Source organism: Emydura macquarii, unplaced genomic scaffold, assembly GCF_026122565.2.
Source record: "Emydura macquarii macquarii isolate MOO-44397 ecotype Brisbane River unplaced genomic scaffold, CSIRO-AGI_Emac_v2 contig_2676, whole genome shotgun sequence".
Lineage (NCBI taxonomy): Eukaryota > Metazoa > Chordata > Testudines > Chelidae > Emydura > Emydura macquarii.
In genome coordinates, this window is record NW_027132813.1 from 34,682,649 (window position 1) to 34,701,833 (window position 19,185).

Consider the following 19,185-nt stretch of genomic DNA (forward strand, 5'->3'; position numbering starts at 1 on the left):
TCGCTTCCTCTCTAAGGGAATTCCTGGATTCTATCTCAACCATTCTCATCCCCAAAATACCAGAATTTACAAGTGGAAGCTAAACTGCATTAGTTAGGTTTTAAAAAGTAATGAGTTATTGCTTAGATAAAACAAAACCTTTCCACAGGTTTTTAAGAATGTGACATTTAAGGGCAAATCCAAGGGATTAGTCAATTTATTCACATTGTCAGAATAGATTACAATATTCTTTCCCAGTATAACCAAATGAATACTCCAGTACCAGATACCACCAGGCTATTTGTCTAGGGCTAAGGCATGCCATCATCTCTGAAATATATAGAACTGCCACATAAAGTCCTACTGAAACCTGTACTTACTTCTCACCCCTCTTTCAACATAAGAACTAAGTTAAATTCTTGTTTTGAGAGCAGTTCTTTTGGTATTAAAATACTCAACCCTCCTGTACAGAGTTTAGTCTCCCAAGAGTAAAATTCTACAGAAACAGTTCTCAGTTAAGAAAAGAAGGTTACATTAACTCTGAAGGAATCTTTGCTTCTATAGGATCCACACATGATATTTCAAATGACCAATTAAAATGAAAGTGCTTGGGGACACAACTACTTATATATGCTTGCACAAAAGTCACTGCTTTCTAGATGGTTCCAAGATTTACAGTGCCCAGAAGCAGGTCTCAATTGTGGAACTGGAAGGCAGTATACTTAAAACTTCACCTAAAGATGAATATCAAGAATATGTTTCAGCTGAGTATCATAGAAAACACAATATCTATTAGGCTGTGAAACAGTCTTCCCAATGGGACTAAACAGGAGAAAATTTAATGGACCAGTTCTGAACTGACAATAGAAGGGATTAGATGACCTATTTCATTTGGAATTTGTTATTCCCTGTCATTTACTGAAGATGAACATGTCCCTCTCTCACACACATACATCTGCCAGAACTAAATCTAAAACTGAGAGAACATGCTGATATCTTCAGACAGTTTTTGTCAACCATTCCAGTCTTTTGTATTGTGTTAGAGATTCACTACCTCATGGATATGTAGAAAGTTGACTTCTGGAAAGCTCCTATACTAGAAATACTACAATTATGATCAATGTTCTTTTACTATGGTGAACTATTTCCTTCAAAATTACTAAAGAATAATGCCACACACCAATATATCTTCCCAGATATTGTATTATGTTCCACTACTAGCTTCATGACCTCATTAGTCATTAATTTCCATTTTCATGACCTTCATGAATGAATCCAGGTGGGTAGTGGTCAATATAGGAATAGTAATCTAATGTGAGGGCACCAGAATACAGATTATGTAGTAACTGCAGAACCATACTTATAGTGTATGCTAAAATGTGCAGACAGCAAATTTATCTGGTTAATTAGAAAAAGTATATAACTGAAATAAGTAGATGTTCTTGCACTTGTCATTGAGAAGCACTTGGCATTTATTTGGCACGTATAACAGTAGCAGCAGCAGCTTGCCCTTGGTGCTGATTTCTGACTACTCTAAAATGTCTCTTCTGAGCCAGAATACACTGGCTGTTGCCGATCATGCTGTGAGACACCTGCACTGGCTACTAGGCTTGTCATGACGCACAAAACCCTACCATCTTCAGCTTGACATTGTACAAGTTATAATTATTCATCCAAATGAATATGTCAAAGCAGCAGCAGCAGACCTCTCATCAGAGAGAAAGAAAAATACATCAAAACATTATCAACCCAGCAGGAAGACAGGGACCATAAGGAAAATTACCCATTTTTAATATGGACACCATAAAGCCATGTCTATTATTATACAAAAATGGAAAATAAAGATCTTCCAAGTTTCAAGTCAATAAGCAATAAAACACAACTTAAAATAGGCAAGAGCAGACAGGAAAAAACCCGATTACCTGAAATCTATTTATATTCTCTTTAATAGGAGTTTGTATTTGTATTATAACAGTGACATTTCCATTGCTTCAGTAAGGGTCTTGTCAGTGTTTCCATTAAAGGTGACCCACAAATGTTAACATTAAAACCTATCAGGATTAGAATTGCATGTTGAATACCCAAAATATGTGGGGCAGGGCAAGAGTCGCATTCAGTAGGTCTTACTTTTTAGTCTCTTTCTTAGGTATCAGAATATTCAATCATACCAGGAATTGCTGGATCCTGCTCCAGGACATAGCCCAACATTCCCTATGTTAAATCATCACCTTGCTGTAACATGAATTACACCTGCAGGGGTTTTTCTATACATATTGATAAAATGTGTGATTTTGTATTTTTCTAAGTTATATCCTGTATGACATAAAACTATAAATTTTTCTAATCCCCAAACACATTTTTGCAAAAAATTGCCAATCTGATCAATAGAGACAGACTGCATTCTCTAGCAGGGTTCTACAATTGATGCAACTGTTCCAGCATACTGCATACTATATTGGGAGCTTCATTCAATATTAGAGCAGATTATCTGCAGTTGGAATAAATGTCATTGGTTGCAGAGACAGAAAAAGGATAAGTTTCCAGATCAGTGGTTCGCAGCCTGCGGCCCAATCAGCACACAGCTGCGGCCCATGTGACAGCCTCAGGGCCATACAAGTAGCACATATATTGTGTGGATGTGGCCCACATAACCCAGATAGCTGCATATGTGGCTCACAATGGTAAATAGGTTGAGAACCACTGGTCCAGTTAAGTACACTGTGTATAGCTTTTCTTATCCCAGTTGCTTTGAATATTTAGTACATAATTCTAATCTCAGCAAGTTTTTCACTTTAACATTTTGAAGGTCGCATTGACGATGCCAGATTTTCACCTGCTTGCAATGTGAATGTAAACATTATCAATTTTAATTTGTCAAACAAGGTTGATTCTTGGGAAGTTTGTTTAAAAAACACTTTAAAAAAAAAGTTACTCCAGGTGGTAGTTTTTAAGGTTATCAGCAGTAAACTATCAGAGCTGAAACTTACTGAGGATATTTGTGATGCTTTAACTTAAGGAGCTTGTATTTTTCAATTAAAAAAAAAAAAGCAACCTAAATATTTTCAAAAATTAAACAACAAACATGAACTTACACAGCCCATAAGTGGCTTTAAAAAGGTTTTGAAAGTAATATATGTGTACACAATATAAAAGTCAGTGTTTACAACACAGGTTACAAGAGCAACAAAAGCCACCACCATTTCCAGGATAAACAATATACATGTAAGTTGTTCCAAAACATGGATGGAATCAATCAAAGCTCTGAAATCAAAAACAAAAATGTGAAATGACAAAATTTATTTATTATTTTGTATATACATTCTTGACCAGATCTGCAGTTGTTCCTTCACCAAACACCCAATGCAATATGTGTGTCATCCTGAAACAGTGACAAACCTCAGAGCTTTGCCACTCAGAAGTTATGCAGCTATCCCAAACTCATACTAATAAAATCTTTATGCCACACCACAAGAAATTAATGTCTTACATACACTTGCACACTTTATTAATAGTGGAAACCCTGACAATCTGGCAACAACAAGTTTTTTTAAATATGTAATATTTCAAAAAACAATGTTTAGTTTTATTTAATTCAGGAATATCAAATATTTTCTACATTGTGTTCCAGTTAATTTGTCTGTAAATCCATTACCAAGGACATGCATGCACTGCTATTAAAAGGAGAGATGCAAAAAATAATGCACGAGAAACATCAGACCTTCCACAAAAAAGGAAAGCAATGGCATTTGCTTCTTTAGAAGGAATCGTTAAACTACAATACCGTATAACACTCAAGTGCTCTTATTAAGATACATACATTATGAAGGATTGCTGTTTGTTGTTATTCAGTGTTTTAGAAAATATTCATTAAGGTTTAGAGGGAACTTCTTTCCCCTGTTATCAATAATTACTGTCTCATGCATACATTTCCTAGTATCATTCATAAATATTTGGAGTTTCAGAAGTCCAATATGTAAGAGATGGGATGGGGACTTAGTGCTGACACAGAGTATGTCTACAAAGTTGAGGAAACATTTTAAAAATTGAAGAAACTAATGAAAGCAAATTAGTTTAAAACTGTAAATGCTGTAGAATTAAATATGAATGTACTAAATACAGCATTTTTGCAAGCATGTGTGAAGGAAAAAATATCTAAGAAAACATATATGAAGAGGGTTCAAAACAGTCAGAACTGTTTTTCTTTTTAAATACACCTGTCATATCAGAGACACACTGTAAATTTATCTTTAAACGGCTAAATAAATGTAATCTTAATTATTAGAAAAGGATACAGTACAGATTTTACCTGCGGAATCCAAGAGATAGCAAATTCAACAGGGAAGTCCACAAAGCAATCTGGTGGTTCTGCAGGATACTGAGGGAAAAAAAACATTTTAATCAATTTTTTGCTCCTTTTATGTGACTTATCAGTTAAGCTTATGCACTGCTGGGGAAAACTTGATATCAGATAGGAGAGAATTTGATAATGAAATTTGAAGAACCTCAAATACTTTGAGAGCTTGGGTTTCCAATGAAAATATGTAAACTATTTCCCCAGACAATAATAAATGTTGGTAGTTATTACTTAAACAAGAAACCTTCATTTACAGAAAATTTCAGTATAGCAGATTTTATTGAAGCCAGAAAGCTATCAGTTTGTAAAGTGTACAATGTTTTCAAACACATTTTTAAGACAAAAATGTGGAGACTTCAAGATGGAGGAAAGATGTTTCTTCCCAGCTTTTCTGCATGCTGTTTAAAGAAAGGTTAGTACTTTTCATGTCAATACAGAATCAATTAATGGAATAAGTTACATTTGCATTCCTAAGTTATTTTTCCAGGTTTAAAAATATTAACAACTCTTCCCAAGCCTCTGATTCAACTTCCAAACTCAACATTTGCTGTGATAATCACCAATATATGAAAAGAAGTATTGTCAGAAGGTCAGAACCATCAAATGGTGAAACTGAATTACAACTGTGTACCGCTTCTTCAAAAACTGATAAACTTGGATGTGTGATCAATATTCTGGTTTTTTTCAAAACAATCTGACATTAAAAGAAAAAATGCCACTGGAAGAAAATATAGCCAGAACAAAACTTCACAGGCTATACAAATATGAAATTTGATTCAATTTCAAAGTTTAATCCTTTACTTAATCATTCTTCACACTAGCCCAATCTATTGCTTTTTAAAGCATTACACCATGAAATCTGTGGAAGAGAAGCTAGGCATCTCCATTTTCTACACAAATACAAGGAAAAAATAATTAATTGCATAGAAATATGCCCATTTCAAAGGCACCTATTAAAAATTACCTTTGAGACCCAAAAAGTTACATGGCTCAATCCAGTACAACTTTTCCAGTTCCACCAACTAGCCCTACCAATTCTTCAGAAAATATACATGTATTACATATACAAAAAAATGTATCCCCATCATGATAAGCAAGTGTGTAGTGGGGCTTTTTCTTGAGGATACAATACTCTGGCCCCTATCAGAGCCCACATGAGGTATGCAATTGTTGGTCTGAATGCTTCTATCACTGCACCCAATCCAGAAATGACATCAGCATGTTTCTCCTTCACCTTACCTCTACCCAAGTTCCATTATATGCTACAGGAAGAGCAGGCAGCATAGGAAACTACTAGATTTATGAGGATAGCTCCTCAGCACTTTAGGAGAAAGGACAATGATGAATTGAAGAGGAAACAGAAAGGCATGGATGAAGGAGGAATAGGGGCAGAGACCAAAAGAAGAGAAGGACCACTAACTGTTTTCCTCATTAATGAAATGGTGTATTAATTTTCTGACTTTTCTTTATGAAGTGAAACCTTAAGGATTTCAACTAATAAAAAGAGCCCAGTTAAAAATAAGTACAGTTCAACCTTATAAGGATAATATAAGCCTCCTCCCCATAAATTCATCCCTAGTCTTGGTGATTTACTGAAATTTTGATCATCAGTTTGTTAGAACCCCTCTTCTGACATCTGAGGTTTGACAGAAATCTCATCTTTATTATCTGCAAATTTTAGATCTGCTTTAGGTAGCTTCCCATTATCCTCTATGGTAAAGAACGGTGTATAGACAATTTGCTCTTCTGCAGTATCTGTATCTTCTTTGATTGTTCTTCTGACTCCCTTTTAATCTAGTGGATTATTAACTAATGCAGACTACATTTTTTTAAAAAAAGTAATAATGTATATATCTATTTGCTATTCAAATTTGCACTTAGCTATTCTAACTGTTAAACCAAGTCAGATAAGTTCTTTGTTGGATTTCCACTCCTGTCAGTGTAAGTAGTGTCTACATTGAAGTGCTACAGCAGTGCAGCTGTGCTGCAGTAGCGTAGGCCAGCCCAAAGAAAGTTGACAATATTAGAACATCCTACTTACCAACGTAAGTAGCAAAATGAATCAGTAGCAGGGGAATGGAGTATAAAGACAGAGCAACTACTACTTCAATTAAAGTTTGTGCAGATGAAGCATATCATGTGGAACAAACAGCAAGGAATCCAAGAAAAAAAGGCAATGGACTAAATACAAGTGTTGTATGAATTGTAAGATGAAAATCTTCCAACAATTTCTTCTTCAACATGGTAAATTAATTCAATTATTTGTTTATATCCAATATTTGATAGGGGGTGTGCACAAAAGGAGAACACAAACTCATTTCTCTATATGGCCTCTGAAGAGGACAAGACTAGATAACTAAACACTTTGATCGATCATAGGAGAGAACTGGCAGTATGTGCTCAGGTAACAAATAATAAAGTAAAAAGCTTTTAACCCAACTACAGATGTTATCAATGGAAACAACATGGCAAAAATTAAAAAGGTATTTTTTAAAATAATTTCTTAAAGAATATTATATGAATGACTATATCACAATGCTTTCCTTAAATAAAATGTAATGAGCATTCTTTTTCAACATGTTTAATATGTGTACTAGTGAAAAATCAAAATTCCTATGTCACCAAGCACGTTTTATATATTAATTTTCTCTTGTGGCAAGTTTAAATGTCAGACACATTTTTAAAAAGGACAAACACAATTGATCCTTTCACCACTATAATCTTCTGAAAAAGAGTTGATTGATGACTATGAGTTAGAATAGACAAATGGCATAATCTGGTGTGATTGCACTGTGTTCTCAGTTGTTAGCATATGAAACTACTGAAATACTAAAACTTCCTTTTCCTACAAGAAGTCTCAGAGACTGTAAAACTACTGTACTAAAAAAGTATATAAAAAGTAATCACATACTCAGTAGTGCAATGAACATGATGGTCTTGATCCTCAGAGTAACCATATGGTACAGAGATAGGGTTCACCTGAGGACACATAGGCTAAAATGTGGTCTTCAGTATCCAAATGAGATACTTGGATAATAGCAAAGAAGAGAGAGTGTGTATCTTATCTACTCAACAGGAACAACTTGGGAGGTACACAGCTATGCTCATTGATGCAGGACTGGATTCCCGTGCATTCTCTGTTCTGATCATCAGATCCTCACCCCTGCTCCAGCCCACTTACACCAGATATAGAGACAGCAACATAAAAGCAATAAAATCCCCAGCCAGGAGAGAATTCCCCCAGGGCTGGAACTGAGGAAGACAGACATAGGCTGTCCTCTGAAGACCCCCTCACAAGCCTTGGTGTAGGGGGGCACGCCAGGGTCAGGGAGGTGCATGTTGTGGGAGGGGCCGAGATTCTGAGCAGAACTGCTGCCCAAAGAAAGCTGGGGAAAGACTGCTACAACTTATGATGGCCTCTTAGACGGCTATCTAAGCAGAAGATTATTTTTAAAAAGGGATAGTTGTTAGAAATTGACTTGTCAATCACAGAAATACTGTTTACAGGTATTGTAAAGTTGTCTCTTATCCAAATGCAAAACCTCTGTCTCTAACTTGATGAGATTCACGTAGCAATACCTCTATGAACATTAAGGCAGGATTATTTTACAAGCGCAGAAGATCACAACCTGTCTCAAATGTTCTCTGACAAAAAGGTATCTGCCTAGTAAAGGTAAGCGGGAAATATCTTTTATCATCAGCTGTAGAGAAGCAATGTTTCCCAGAAAGAAGATGGCAGCACTCTGGAGGACAATGAGACAAGGCTGAAACAGAGGACTATAGGAATTTGAGCTACACGGATAATTCAGTTTTCTAGGTCTTGCACCTTCTCCTGGGTCTTTCAAATGAACAGTGTTTGCACCAAATCAAAAATCTGGTGTGCTCTTTATGTGGAACTTAATGGCTATTCTGCCATATAAGATTTCAAAATGCCTCTTCAAAATCCCCAGATCTTTCTCTTTTCTTTTTTAAACAGAAAGGAGGAATAAACTTTTCCTCAACCTTGTTTTAAGAAATAGCTGAACTGTTTTTCAAAAATATTCAAATAATGGAATTCAGTCTGAATCAGAAATTTTCACCACTCAAATACAAGTTACAAGCATAAATTACTGAAGGTAAGAACGTGTAGAAAGGAATGCTGTCAAAACAGGTCAATTATTTGGCCTAGAAACTCTGAAAAGTTTCCTTTTTACCCAAAGATCTCACTTCTGTAGTTTGCCATATCTACTCTTCATCTCCACACATTACACAGTAAGAATGGCTAAAGAAGCAACCTAACTTTTTAACATTTGTTACATACTTAGTCTTCTGACTGAGTGATTATGAATGAAGGTTTCCCAAATGGCACTGGATGCTAGCCTACAAGAGAAGGTTTTTACAAGTAGTGTAAAACTTGATATCAAAAGATACTTATAGATTACTATTATGCAGTCTGAGTTTTAACTGGTCTTAAAAAAAAAAAAAAAAAAAAAAAAGTCTTCAGAACAACATTTGCTTGTTTAGAAGATAAAGGACAAGCATGCAAGCAAGACCTTTTGGAAAGAAACCAGTTCACCAACTTTTGTATAAGATAAAAGAGTGGAATCCATGCTTTTTGGTCTGATTTTCTTAAAGTATTTTCCCCCAAATAAATTTACCTTTGCATTTAGCTTCAGTGTGATTAGATGTTGTCGACCACAAGAGTCTTCTCCTTTTAGCTTGATGGTATTCAGAGCAGTATCTACATATGCGACTCTGGAAGGAAAAGAAAACTCTGGAAGTATAACAGGGAATTAACTCGTAATGTTTGCTACACTCCTAATTAGCCTGTTACAAATATTAATCAGTGAAAGTCCTGCATGCCAGCCATTTCTGCTGTTGTAGATTTACTGCTGTTAATACATCAGTCTACTGCTTAATGCAGTCATATATCTCTGGGTTATTTACAATGTGTGTCAAGGCTCATGCTGTGGTCAGTGAGCACTATGTTTCAGTTTTCCATCACTGGAACCTTTGACACACACAGCATGTTCCTGTCAGCCTCTACTTATGTACACATTAAACTTCCTGTCAAATTCTTTGATCCATTTCTGCAGTTTCTTACAGTATGAGACTTATGTTCTCTATTTGCTTTTCTCCTCAATGAACTTCTATTTTATCATCATCAATACTGTTATTTTAGAAAATGCAGTTGGTATTGGTTTATATACTCAAATCAATTTTCTAAAGAAAATACTATATTACAACAGGTATAAAGTAATTTACAATAATTTTCTTTTATGTTATGACAGTTTTATACAGTATATATGTACCCAAGCAAGTATTAAGTGCATATTGAAGGTTGTTAAGATTTTAAACATGTAACAAATACAGGAGTTTTGTTTAAGATGCCACAGATTTAAGTTTCGTAATACAATAGAGACCAATGCACTTTAAAATACATCATTCTTTGGAAATATGGTCCCCTGAGCAGTTTAAACTACTGCCAAAGAGGTTCTAACATAGCTGTATATTTACTAGTGAATTGGGCATGTGGATATTTTGATACTTTTACAATACCATTCTCTTGTAAAGATAAAAGCAGTCTAAGAGTATTGCACAACTTATCACCTAGATTTATGGCAATGCCCATTAGAGTTCAAAACTAGCTTCTGCCTGCTGACCTGACTAACAGTTTTTTAAATAAAAACCATTACATGCTAGTCCAGTCACTTAAGCCAGCACACTGGGAAAATGGCTCTCTTTCAGGAGAAGCTGGGCAGCGAAGCCTTTTTAAAGCAGGAAAAAATAGGTCTGAACTGAAAAATATGCATACTCTTGGGCTAAAAGCAGAAGAGAATAGTGAAAAGAAGAAAATAAGGAAAACATATGTACTCCATAGCACACAGCATCAAATACGTAAGCATTGAAAAAAAATAAGTAGAAAAAAATGGTAGAAGTTGAGGATATGAAAAAAGACACATCTTTTCATGATTAATGCCAGCTAATCTTCATGCAATATATCAAAAGACTCAAAGTTCTTTTGGGCAATTTGACACTAATATCATTTTCCCTAGAAAATTTAAGAGTCAAATTCAGGACTAGAGTAAGGAGATGTAATTCAGCTTAAATCGATGGATCTGCATTATTTAAACCTGGTATCAATTTGGCTCTCTAGTCTATGTCTCCATTTTAATCAGAAAATCACTAATCCCATTTTTTTTCAAAAACTCACACCAGATTCCCATAGCAGGTATTTATAAAGGGAGGATTAAGAGATTCTAAATCCATCCTTCACTTACAGTTGCTGAGAAAAACAAAACATGATTTCATATAGTTAAACCAGGAAATGAATACTAGAGAAAAATGTATAGTGTCATGCCCAATATGTAGTGTAACTGGTGCCTGCCAGAAAGCATCAGCAGATCAGATAGCAAAAAAAAGAGAGAAAAAAATTAAAGGGACACTGTCAAGGTTGTTAAGATTTAAGATTAACCTATCTTGACAGTTGCCCTGTATATTTTAGAACAAAAACTGGTTTACTCTTCATTGGAAATTGATGGACATATTCTATCAAACACACTGGCTTACAACAGGAAACAAGTCTTTAGTGCTGTGGCAAAGTTTTATTTAAAAATACTGGAATCCTTATGGTAAGTCAAAAAAAATGGTTAATATCAAGTTAGGCTAATTTGTAAAGGTCTATCAACCCTAAGTATACCTTTAAAAATTAAAAAATACATGTAAAACTATTCTAAATTAATAGTATCATGCATGCCAGCATCATGATCACATTCAAGACCTGAGTTTGGAAAGATACTCCTCAATTGCATGGATGTTGGAAACTAGGCACACTGCAAAATTGACCAAATTTTAAAATGTCTTCAAAAAGGGTGCTAAGATAGAGAAAATCATGTGTATCTGTGTAATAATATGCCTTATACACCTACCATATTAAAAATCCCAGAAGAAGTTACTCAGTTTAAACCCATCTCTTACTTCTCCACACATATTTTTGTTTTCTAATTTATTCACTATATATCTTTGCAAAAAGCTATTTTTAAAAAAAATGTAAATGGTAATTTTAAGAGTTTGAAAGGATGGGAAAGAGCCTCAGGAAAACATAGACCCTAATCCTCTTTGATGTACTATTGAAATTAAGGCCAATGTGAAAATCCTTATCCCTTAGAGCAGTGGTGCCCAAACATTTCCTGTCACGCCCCCCCCCCCAACAATAATGGAATCTATCTGTGCCCTCCCGTCATTACTGCACAGTCAAGGCTTCCTCAGCAGAGGAGATTGGGCTCAAGGCAGAGCTGGAGGCAGAACGGGAGATGGGGAGGAGCTGGGGCTGGAGGCAGAGCTGGCCTGAGGGGCAGAGAGAGAATGAGGTCAGAGGTGGGCCAGAGCCATGATCAGGAGCCAGGATGGGGGGGCGGAGCCATACCTGGGAGGTGGGGCCAGAGCAAAGCTGCTGGCAGAGTGAGATTGGATAGCACTCTCTCCACTCCTCATGGGAGCTGGTCTGGTCCCCGCCGCACCCCCTGAACATTTGTCTGCACCCCTACAGGGGGGCGTGCCCCACAGTTCGGGGACCACTACCTTAGAATTTGGGAAAGGGAAAATAATTAACTCTGGCCTCAAGAACTGTCCAATGGTAAGTGACAGACTAAAAGACTACACAGATACACACATCTTGATTAGAGATAAGGAGAGGCTAAGACTTTAATATTAAGTAATCCATAACAGAGAAACAGAGCTTGGAGGCAATTTGTTATCTACTACCTACAGTGAAAACCTTTTTCCATTTCTGAGTTTAGTATTTCATCATAAATGGTTTTTCGGATTCCAGCACAACCTTTTGCACTTCAGAACATGCCATATAAGAAATAGTCCATGTCCCAGGATCCAGGCTGTAAAGTGGAATAGTTACAAATTGGGAGTCAGTGGATACAGTGACATCAGTATGAGATACTGAGGGTCCCATAAAAAATTCATATAGTAATACTGTCTAGACTATGCTGGAGCAATTAGTATGACCCAGGAGCTCTTCTGGAATACTTTTATGATCACCAATGGGATCAGTGGAAAAGTGTAAAGGATTAGTGAGGAGATGGGGTTTAACTGTTTTTATCCAGCCCTGCTCTGGAGCAGAAATGAGGACACCACATTGCCACTTGTCAAAGAGGTCTGTGGATAATGGCTCCTTTTCTTGATTAGGAAAACTATCACAGTTTGATTCCAGATCCAACCTTGGTCTAAACTTAAAAGTTTGATTGACCTAGGGGCTAGCATAGAAGCGCTATGTTGATGGAAGAAAGCTACATCAGTGGAAGCAAACTTCATATAGGGAGTTGGTGGTCTTACATTGATGGAAAAAAACCTTCCGTTAATATAGCTTGTATCTACACTACAAGGTTAAGCCAGCATAGTTACACTGACATAGCTATGCTGGTATAGTCTCTGTAGTATAGATATAATCCTAGTCATGTTGTCTCTGAAGTCTGTGCCCATGGCGTTCTCAGTTAGTACACTGCCTGTGCTTGCCAAATACAGACTTAGTATGCACTTGATGCTGGCATCAGTTACAAAGAGCCATGCCTTCGCAAAGTTGTTGGGACTGAACACCTTGTTTGTTCATGTAACACACGGCTGTCTTCTTGTCAGTGTCTTGAACAATACTGTCTTATCAGTGGTAGAAAAGATTTTAAAACCTATCTTGTACCTCTCAGTTCCAGAACATTGAGTTTGATCTCCAGTACATTCCATCGACCATGAACTGTTAGCTTTCTAGAGATGTGGTTCTTGAACTAAATTAGATGCACTTGTGATGATCACAATTGATAGGAACAGAAGACTAAGGTCTTGTCTGCGAGTTCCCAGCATTGAAGAGTCCTTCGGTTGTTTTGTTATTGTTATAATAAAACCCTCTACGTATGTCTTCTCTGCCTGCATTTCAGCCAGTGGGGCTTGCTTAGATACATGTAGTGCTGGGAAAACTTAATTCTGTGAATTACAAGCAGGAACCATGTTCTTTTCGGCTAGTGCAAGGCTTGTACAAAAGAACTGGGTTCTTTATCTGTAGAAATTGCCCATCACTCCTTAAGGGAGGGCAGATTGCTGGCTTCACATTAGGAAGTATTACTATGGCATCTGCTGAAGAAAACACCACTTGACAGAGTTTTACTTGGCCAGATTGTCAATATCTCCTATGTCTTTTGTGGTTAAAGTTATTGAAAAGGTGGAGGGAAACCAACTCTGAATATTTGGTGGCCTCAGATTTCTTGCACTCTTTTCAATATGGGTGCCAACCAGGGTAGAGAACAGACTGCTCTGGTTACATTGGTAGATGATCTCTTGGTAATTAATAAAGATTCCATCTCCATACCATTATTAGATGTCAGATAGCTTTGATACTGTTGGTCATAAAGTGTTGCCAACTCTTTTGTGGACCCCAATAGAAGAGGCCAGGGCTATTTTTTGGATGACTCTGTTCTTTTCTATTGGATAGCTGCTCTCTCTCTGAGGGAGCTCTCATGTGGGGTTCTGCAAGTTTCCATCTTGTCACTCCCCCATTCAATGTGTATGAGAGAAGTTATGAGGATTAGTGGAGAGACATGAGGTTGTGGTGACTTCAGTATACTAATGACTCCCACCCCTGTCTCCCTATCACTTCATCCAGCCATAACAGTCAATTGCCTAGACCTGTGTTTGGAAGAGTTCAGGGCATGAATAAGAGTTAATTAGCTGGTTGAAACTCAGTCTGGAGAAATCGGAGAGAAGGTTGATAGATTCATATATTTCAAGGACAGAAGGGGACCACTGTGGTCATCTAGTCTGACCTCCTGTATAACAGAGGCCATAGAACTCCCACAAAATAATTCCTAGAGCGTATCTTTTAGAAAAATATCCAATCCTGATTTTAAAATTGTCAGTGATGAAGAATCCACCATGACTCTTGCTAAGTTGTTCCAATGGTTAATTAGTCTCACTTAAAAAATTAAGCCTTATTTCATATCTGAATTTGTATAATTTCAACTTCCAGCTACTGATTCATGATATACCTCTCTGCTAGATTGAAGAGCCCATTATTAAATATTTGTTCCCCATGTAGCTTTATAGATTTGGTTACAATCACCCTTTACCCTTTGTTAAACTAAAGAGATTGAGCTTCTTGATTCTATCGCTGTAAGGCATTTCCTAATCCTGGAGTTATTCTTGTGGCTCTTCTCTGAACCCTCTCCAATTTATCAACATCCTTCTTGAATTGTGGACACCAGAAGTGGGCACAGTATTCCAGCAGCAGTTGCACCAGTGCCAAATGGAGAGGTAAAATAACCCTTCTATACCTACTTGATACACCCTTGTTTATACATTCAAGAATTACATTAGCCCTTTCGGCCCCAGCATTGCACTGGGAGTTCACGTTCAGCTGATTATCCACCATGACCCCTAAATCTTTTGCAGAGTCAGTTTCCCAGGATAGAGTCCCCCATTGTGTAAGTATGTCCTACACTCTTTGTTCTCCCCATGCCTTCTCCCCATGCCTTCCCCCCCCCCCCCCCACATACACAGGTGGTGGTGATGGAAACAAATGGAAGAGATAATTAAACCTTGTCTTCTTAACTCCAAATTAAACTACTGTAATGTAGCCCTATGTAGGGCTAAAGCTTAATTCTATCTGGAAGTTGAAGCTGGTACAAAATTTGGTAGTGTGTTTGGTTTGTTATTGGATACATCCTTCCCACAGTACATGACAGCAGTGCTTTTAGATCTCCACAGACCACCTATGTAGGTGCATGACAGAAAGGGAAAATTCATTCTAGGACTCTCCATGTCAGACAGTTTCCAAGGTGGATATTTCCCATCTCAGTGGCAACTAGGGATAGACCAGATGTTTGCCCTGAGCCTGGATTTAGGACCACCCATCAGGAAGACCTCTCCAGACCAATAGCTTCCAAAGCTGAAAAACCATCATATGAAAGTGTATTCAGCTCAAATCATTTGCAGCAAAGCCTTGACATAAAATTTAGGGATTTCCTGGAGGAACACCCTCTTCCCTTTCAAACTACTTAACAAGAAAAAAATACCCTGGATATAATGCAATCCTAGTCAGACTGTCCTAGAATGAAAATTCACAATAAGGTAGAATTTTCCCTCTCAGTGCCCTCCATGTCAGACAGTCTTCAAAATGGGATGTAGAAAACAGTAAGTCATCCATAGAAGATTCAACTTATCTATGTAGAATTGAAAATGAAAAGGAACTTAGGTATTACTAGGGAACCCTATTCCATAACATCCTTCTACCAAACACTGCATCAGTAATAGTGAGGACACTGATTCTCTAGTGTTTGAGAAGTGTAGGTGAAAGGCCCTATAGCAACCTTAGAGACCTCCTCATAGGAGGTTTGTTATTTCTTACACACAAAAATCACTGCTCATTTCACAGACTGCACATTAGTATAAGGAGCTGTACTTGAAGTTTTGAATGCCTCTCCTATATACACCTTTGTAGGTTCTGTAAACATCTCCTATGCATTTTACTTCCTCAGCTTATGTAGATTCATCCAGAAACACACCACCACCAGTTCCTATCATATGAGGAAGAAAGTGGTGATTGTTGGAAGCTGCCTAGGAGCCCAAGACTGGTGATACCTGCTAGTGGTGAGTGTCCAGGCCCACTCTGCCTAGCAGTGCTAGTCCACAGTAGCCTCGCCCAATGGTGAGAGTCAAAGGCCATTCTGCCTGGAAAGGATTATCTCTTGTTGACTTACATGGGAGAAACTTACTCATTGAGAAAATTGCCATTAGTGGATCTGACAATGAAATCTAATAATATTGTACTTAAGACAGCTGGCTGCATCTTCTCTCATCAGTTTTATACAGTACATTATCTTGTTTGATATAATGGAATCAAGTTAAGTGGTTTTTCTAGTTATACTAAGATGTTGAGGAACTCAACACACACATATTCCGAAAGTTTATTCGATTTGCCAGTCAATTGATGTGAGCTTTCTACGGATTAAGTTCAGGTGTAATCAATTTGCATATTCTCAATTACTGAAGCAATATTGAACGTTTGTACATGGCTTTATTTCTTGTGATACTCAGTGGTTCTTAACCTTTCCAAACTACTGTACCCCTGAAGCCTGAGTCCCACCCCCACGGGGCTGAGGCATGTAACTTAGTTTCATGGCGCCTCTGTGGCTCCAGGCAATTGCCTTTCTTGCCACCCTCAATACCAGCTCTGCACTTGCGACCCCTCTAAAACCCCAGGTTAAGAAACACTCTAGACGCAATAAATATTCTCTGGTGCTTAACAAAGACTATGGTCCACAGTAGCATCCCCCAATAGGGAGAGTCAAAGGCCATTCCGTCTAGCAACTATGGTCCACAGTAATGTCACCCAATGGCAAGAATCAAGGACCGCTCTCCCTAGCAGCTATAGTCTGAATGGAGAGGGGTGGGGAACCCAGGTCCACCCTACTCCACCAGATTCCGACCCAGGGCCCTGCAAAGCAGTACACCATTTAGGTGGCCTAGGGTCTGGTCCCATACTCACACCCCCTGGAGTTATCTTAGGAGAGACTTGTAACATTTGGCAAATCCAACACTATTTTTGTGTCTCTCTCCACCAAAATAAAGGTTGTCTTGGACAATAACTTGGAATTTTGTGAAAACTGTAATTGGTTTTTCCACTTGTTCACTCAGAGCAATGCTTCTGAAGGCTTTTAAGAGAGCTCCTAGGCCTGCATAACATGTTGAAAAGCTAGTCAGTCAGTCTCCTTTCCACTTGAAGGGAACGATGTGGAGCCCTGCAATCTGACCCAAACCCGATAGGATCAGATTATGAAAGTTGAGTGGGAAAACACCAGACACTTTCAGGCTTAGGTTAGCTCAGCTCTCCTCCCACCCATGATGTTGGTAGAGCGGTATGCTTTGCTCCTGCTAGTCGCTGCCAGCTTGCTGGGCTTTGCATGCTGCAGAGTAAGTATACCAACGAACTGCAGTGCCTTGGAGTCCACAACAGAGTGCTGGAAAACAGCAGGTTGGAAAACAACTCAACCCTCTTGGGTTTGTGTCTGGTTAAGGCCTAAAAATTAGGCACAAGCAGACTGCTAGAGGGATGAATGGTATTTTTGTAAGTTACAAGGCCAAGAATAGGGTACTTTGTATTGAATAGGCTTCTTGGTGTAGCAGAAACTAAAGTCTCTGCATGGCTCTTCCCAATCATATCTTCCATAGATCTTCAGATGTATTTTCATATTCTGAAATTTTGGGAAGATGCTGCTATAGTGATGGATTTCAGTATTTCCACATGGAATATTGCTCCCCTTATAAACTTGAGCGATATGAGATCTAAAGTGGGCCACATGCTATTAGATTCATAGACTTTAAGGCCGGAAGAAGCCATCATGATCACATTGTGATGCTGTAGGATTGAATCTGACCATCTATATCATTAATATTGCTACTGTTATACAATTGCAACAAATCTTGCACAAAGTATATCATGTAAGGTGTCAAAGGAAAAGTCATGATTTCCTAAGTATGATTACCCTGTTTATATGCACATATCATTTGTTGTATCTGAAGTAATGAATAGTAGCCATGAACTGGCATCACAAACGTGTTGAATTCCTGGCTAACATCCACCAAATAAGATTTACATTACAACCAGACAACTATGTGTTGATGGCCCATTAAGGGCAGACACTTCACTCTAACAATGGGCCATTAAAGAAACTCATCCCGCCCAGTAAGCCTCCCGCCTAGTAAGCCTTAGCAAGGATATAAGCAATGGTTGCTCCTATGAGTCATCAAATGTAAGGATATGTGATATACTCATGAGACCCTGGACTCCATCTTGAGCCAGTAACATTCACAGAGGCTGCGAGTTGTGTTTGAGACAGTAAAATTCCACTCACATTGGAAAAGGATATAAAAGACCACTGAAACATCTCTATCTTGCCTCTTTCCTGCCCTGATTCTCTGGACTGTGGATATACAACTAACAGAAGCATTCTGAACTATGAATAGAGGACCTTCCAATCACCCACTCACTCTTGTAATAGACCCCTTAACCTCTGGCTGAGTTACCGAAGTCCTCTGATCATGATTTAAAGACTTCAAATTACACAGAATTCACCATTTACTCTAGTTTAAACCTGAAACTGACCCAGGCCCCATTCGGAATAGTAAAAAAACCCTCAGGATCTCTGCCAATCTGACTTGGGAGGAAATTCCTTCCCAACCCCAAATATGGCAGTCATTTGGACCCTGAGCATGTCAGCAAGACACAGCTGGGAAACAATTCTCATAGTAACTCAGAGCCCTCCCCATCTAATATCCCATCTCCAGCCATTAGAGATATTTGCCACTAGCACACATGGCCACATGCCATTGTATTATCAGAATTATCAGCCTCCCTCGCCCCCAGAAATTTATCAAGCTCAATCTTGAAACCAGTTAGGTTTTTTGCCCCCACTGCTCCCCTTGGAAGGCAGTTCCAGAACTTTCCTCTTCTGCTGGTTAGAAATCATTATCTATTTTCAAGCCTAAACTTCTTGATAGCCAGTTTATATTCATCTGTTCTTGTGTCATTTCATCTTTCCTCCAAAATATGCATTAACCACGAACATCTCATGGATTAGAGCCCACTCCTTCACTTGGAGAGCTTTCCTCTCTCTCTCTCAGAAAGCACACCTAGCTGTCTCCATGTCCGGTATTGTTACATTAAAAAACTGTTCTAAAAAGTGATGGTCTGATTGCCAGCTGACTCAAGACCACCTTACAGGATATTTTTTAACCAATCTCATCTCCAGAGAATTGATGTGCAATATCTGTTTATGGAGATACCAAGTTCCCTGGATGTTGATTCCCTTCTATGAGCT

The 19,185-nt window shown here is 38.0% G+C and overlaps 1 protein-coding gene across 2 annotated transcripts in view; it reads right to left on the minus strand.

Moving 5' to 3' along the window:
- Positions 1 to 19,185, minus strand: part of FANCL (FA complementation group L) — a 53,509-nt gene that overhangs the window by 23,642 nt on the left and 10,682 nt on the right. For both annotated transcript variants that reach the window (XM_067565187.1, XM_067565188.1), the window contains exons 6-7: positions 8,971 to 9,067; positions 4,286 to 4,354 (exon numbers count right to left, since the gene is read on the minus strand). In XM_067565187.1, coding sequence (XP_067421288.1) covers positions 4,286 to 4,354; positions 8,971 to 9,067 — 166 coding nt within the window. The remainder of the gene's footprint in view (positions 1 to 4,285; positions 4,355 to 8,970; positions 9,068 to 19,185) is intronic.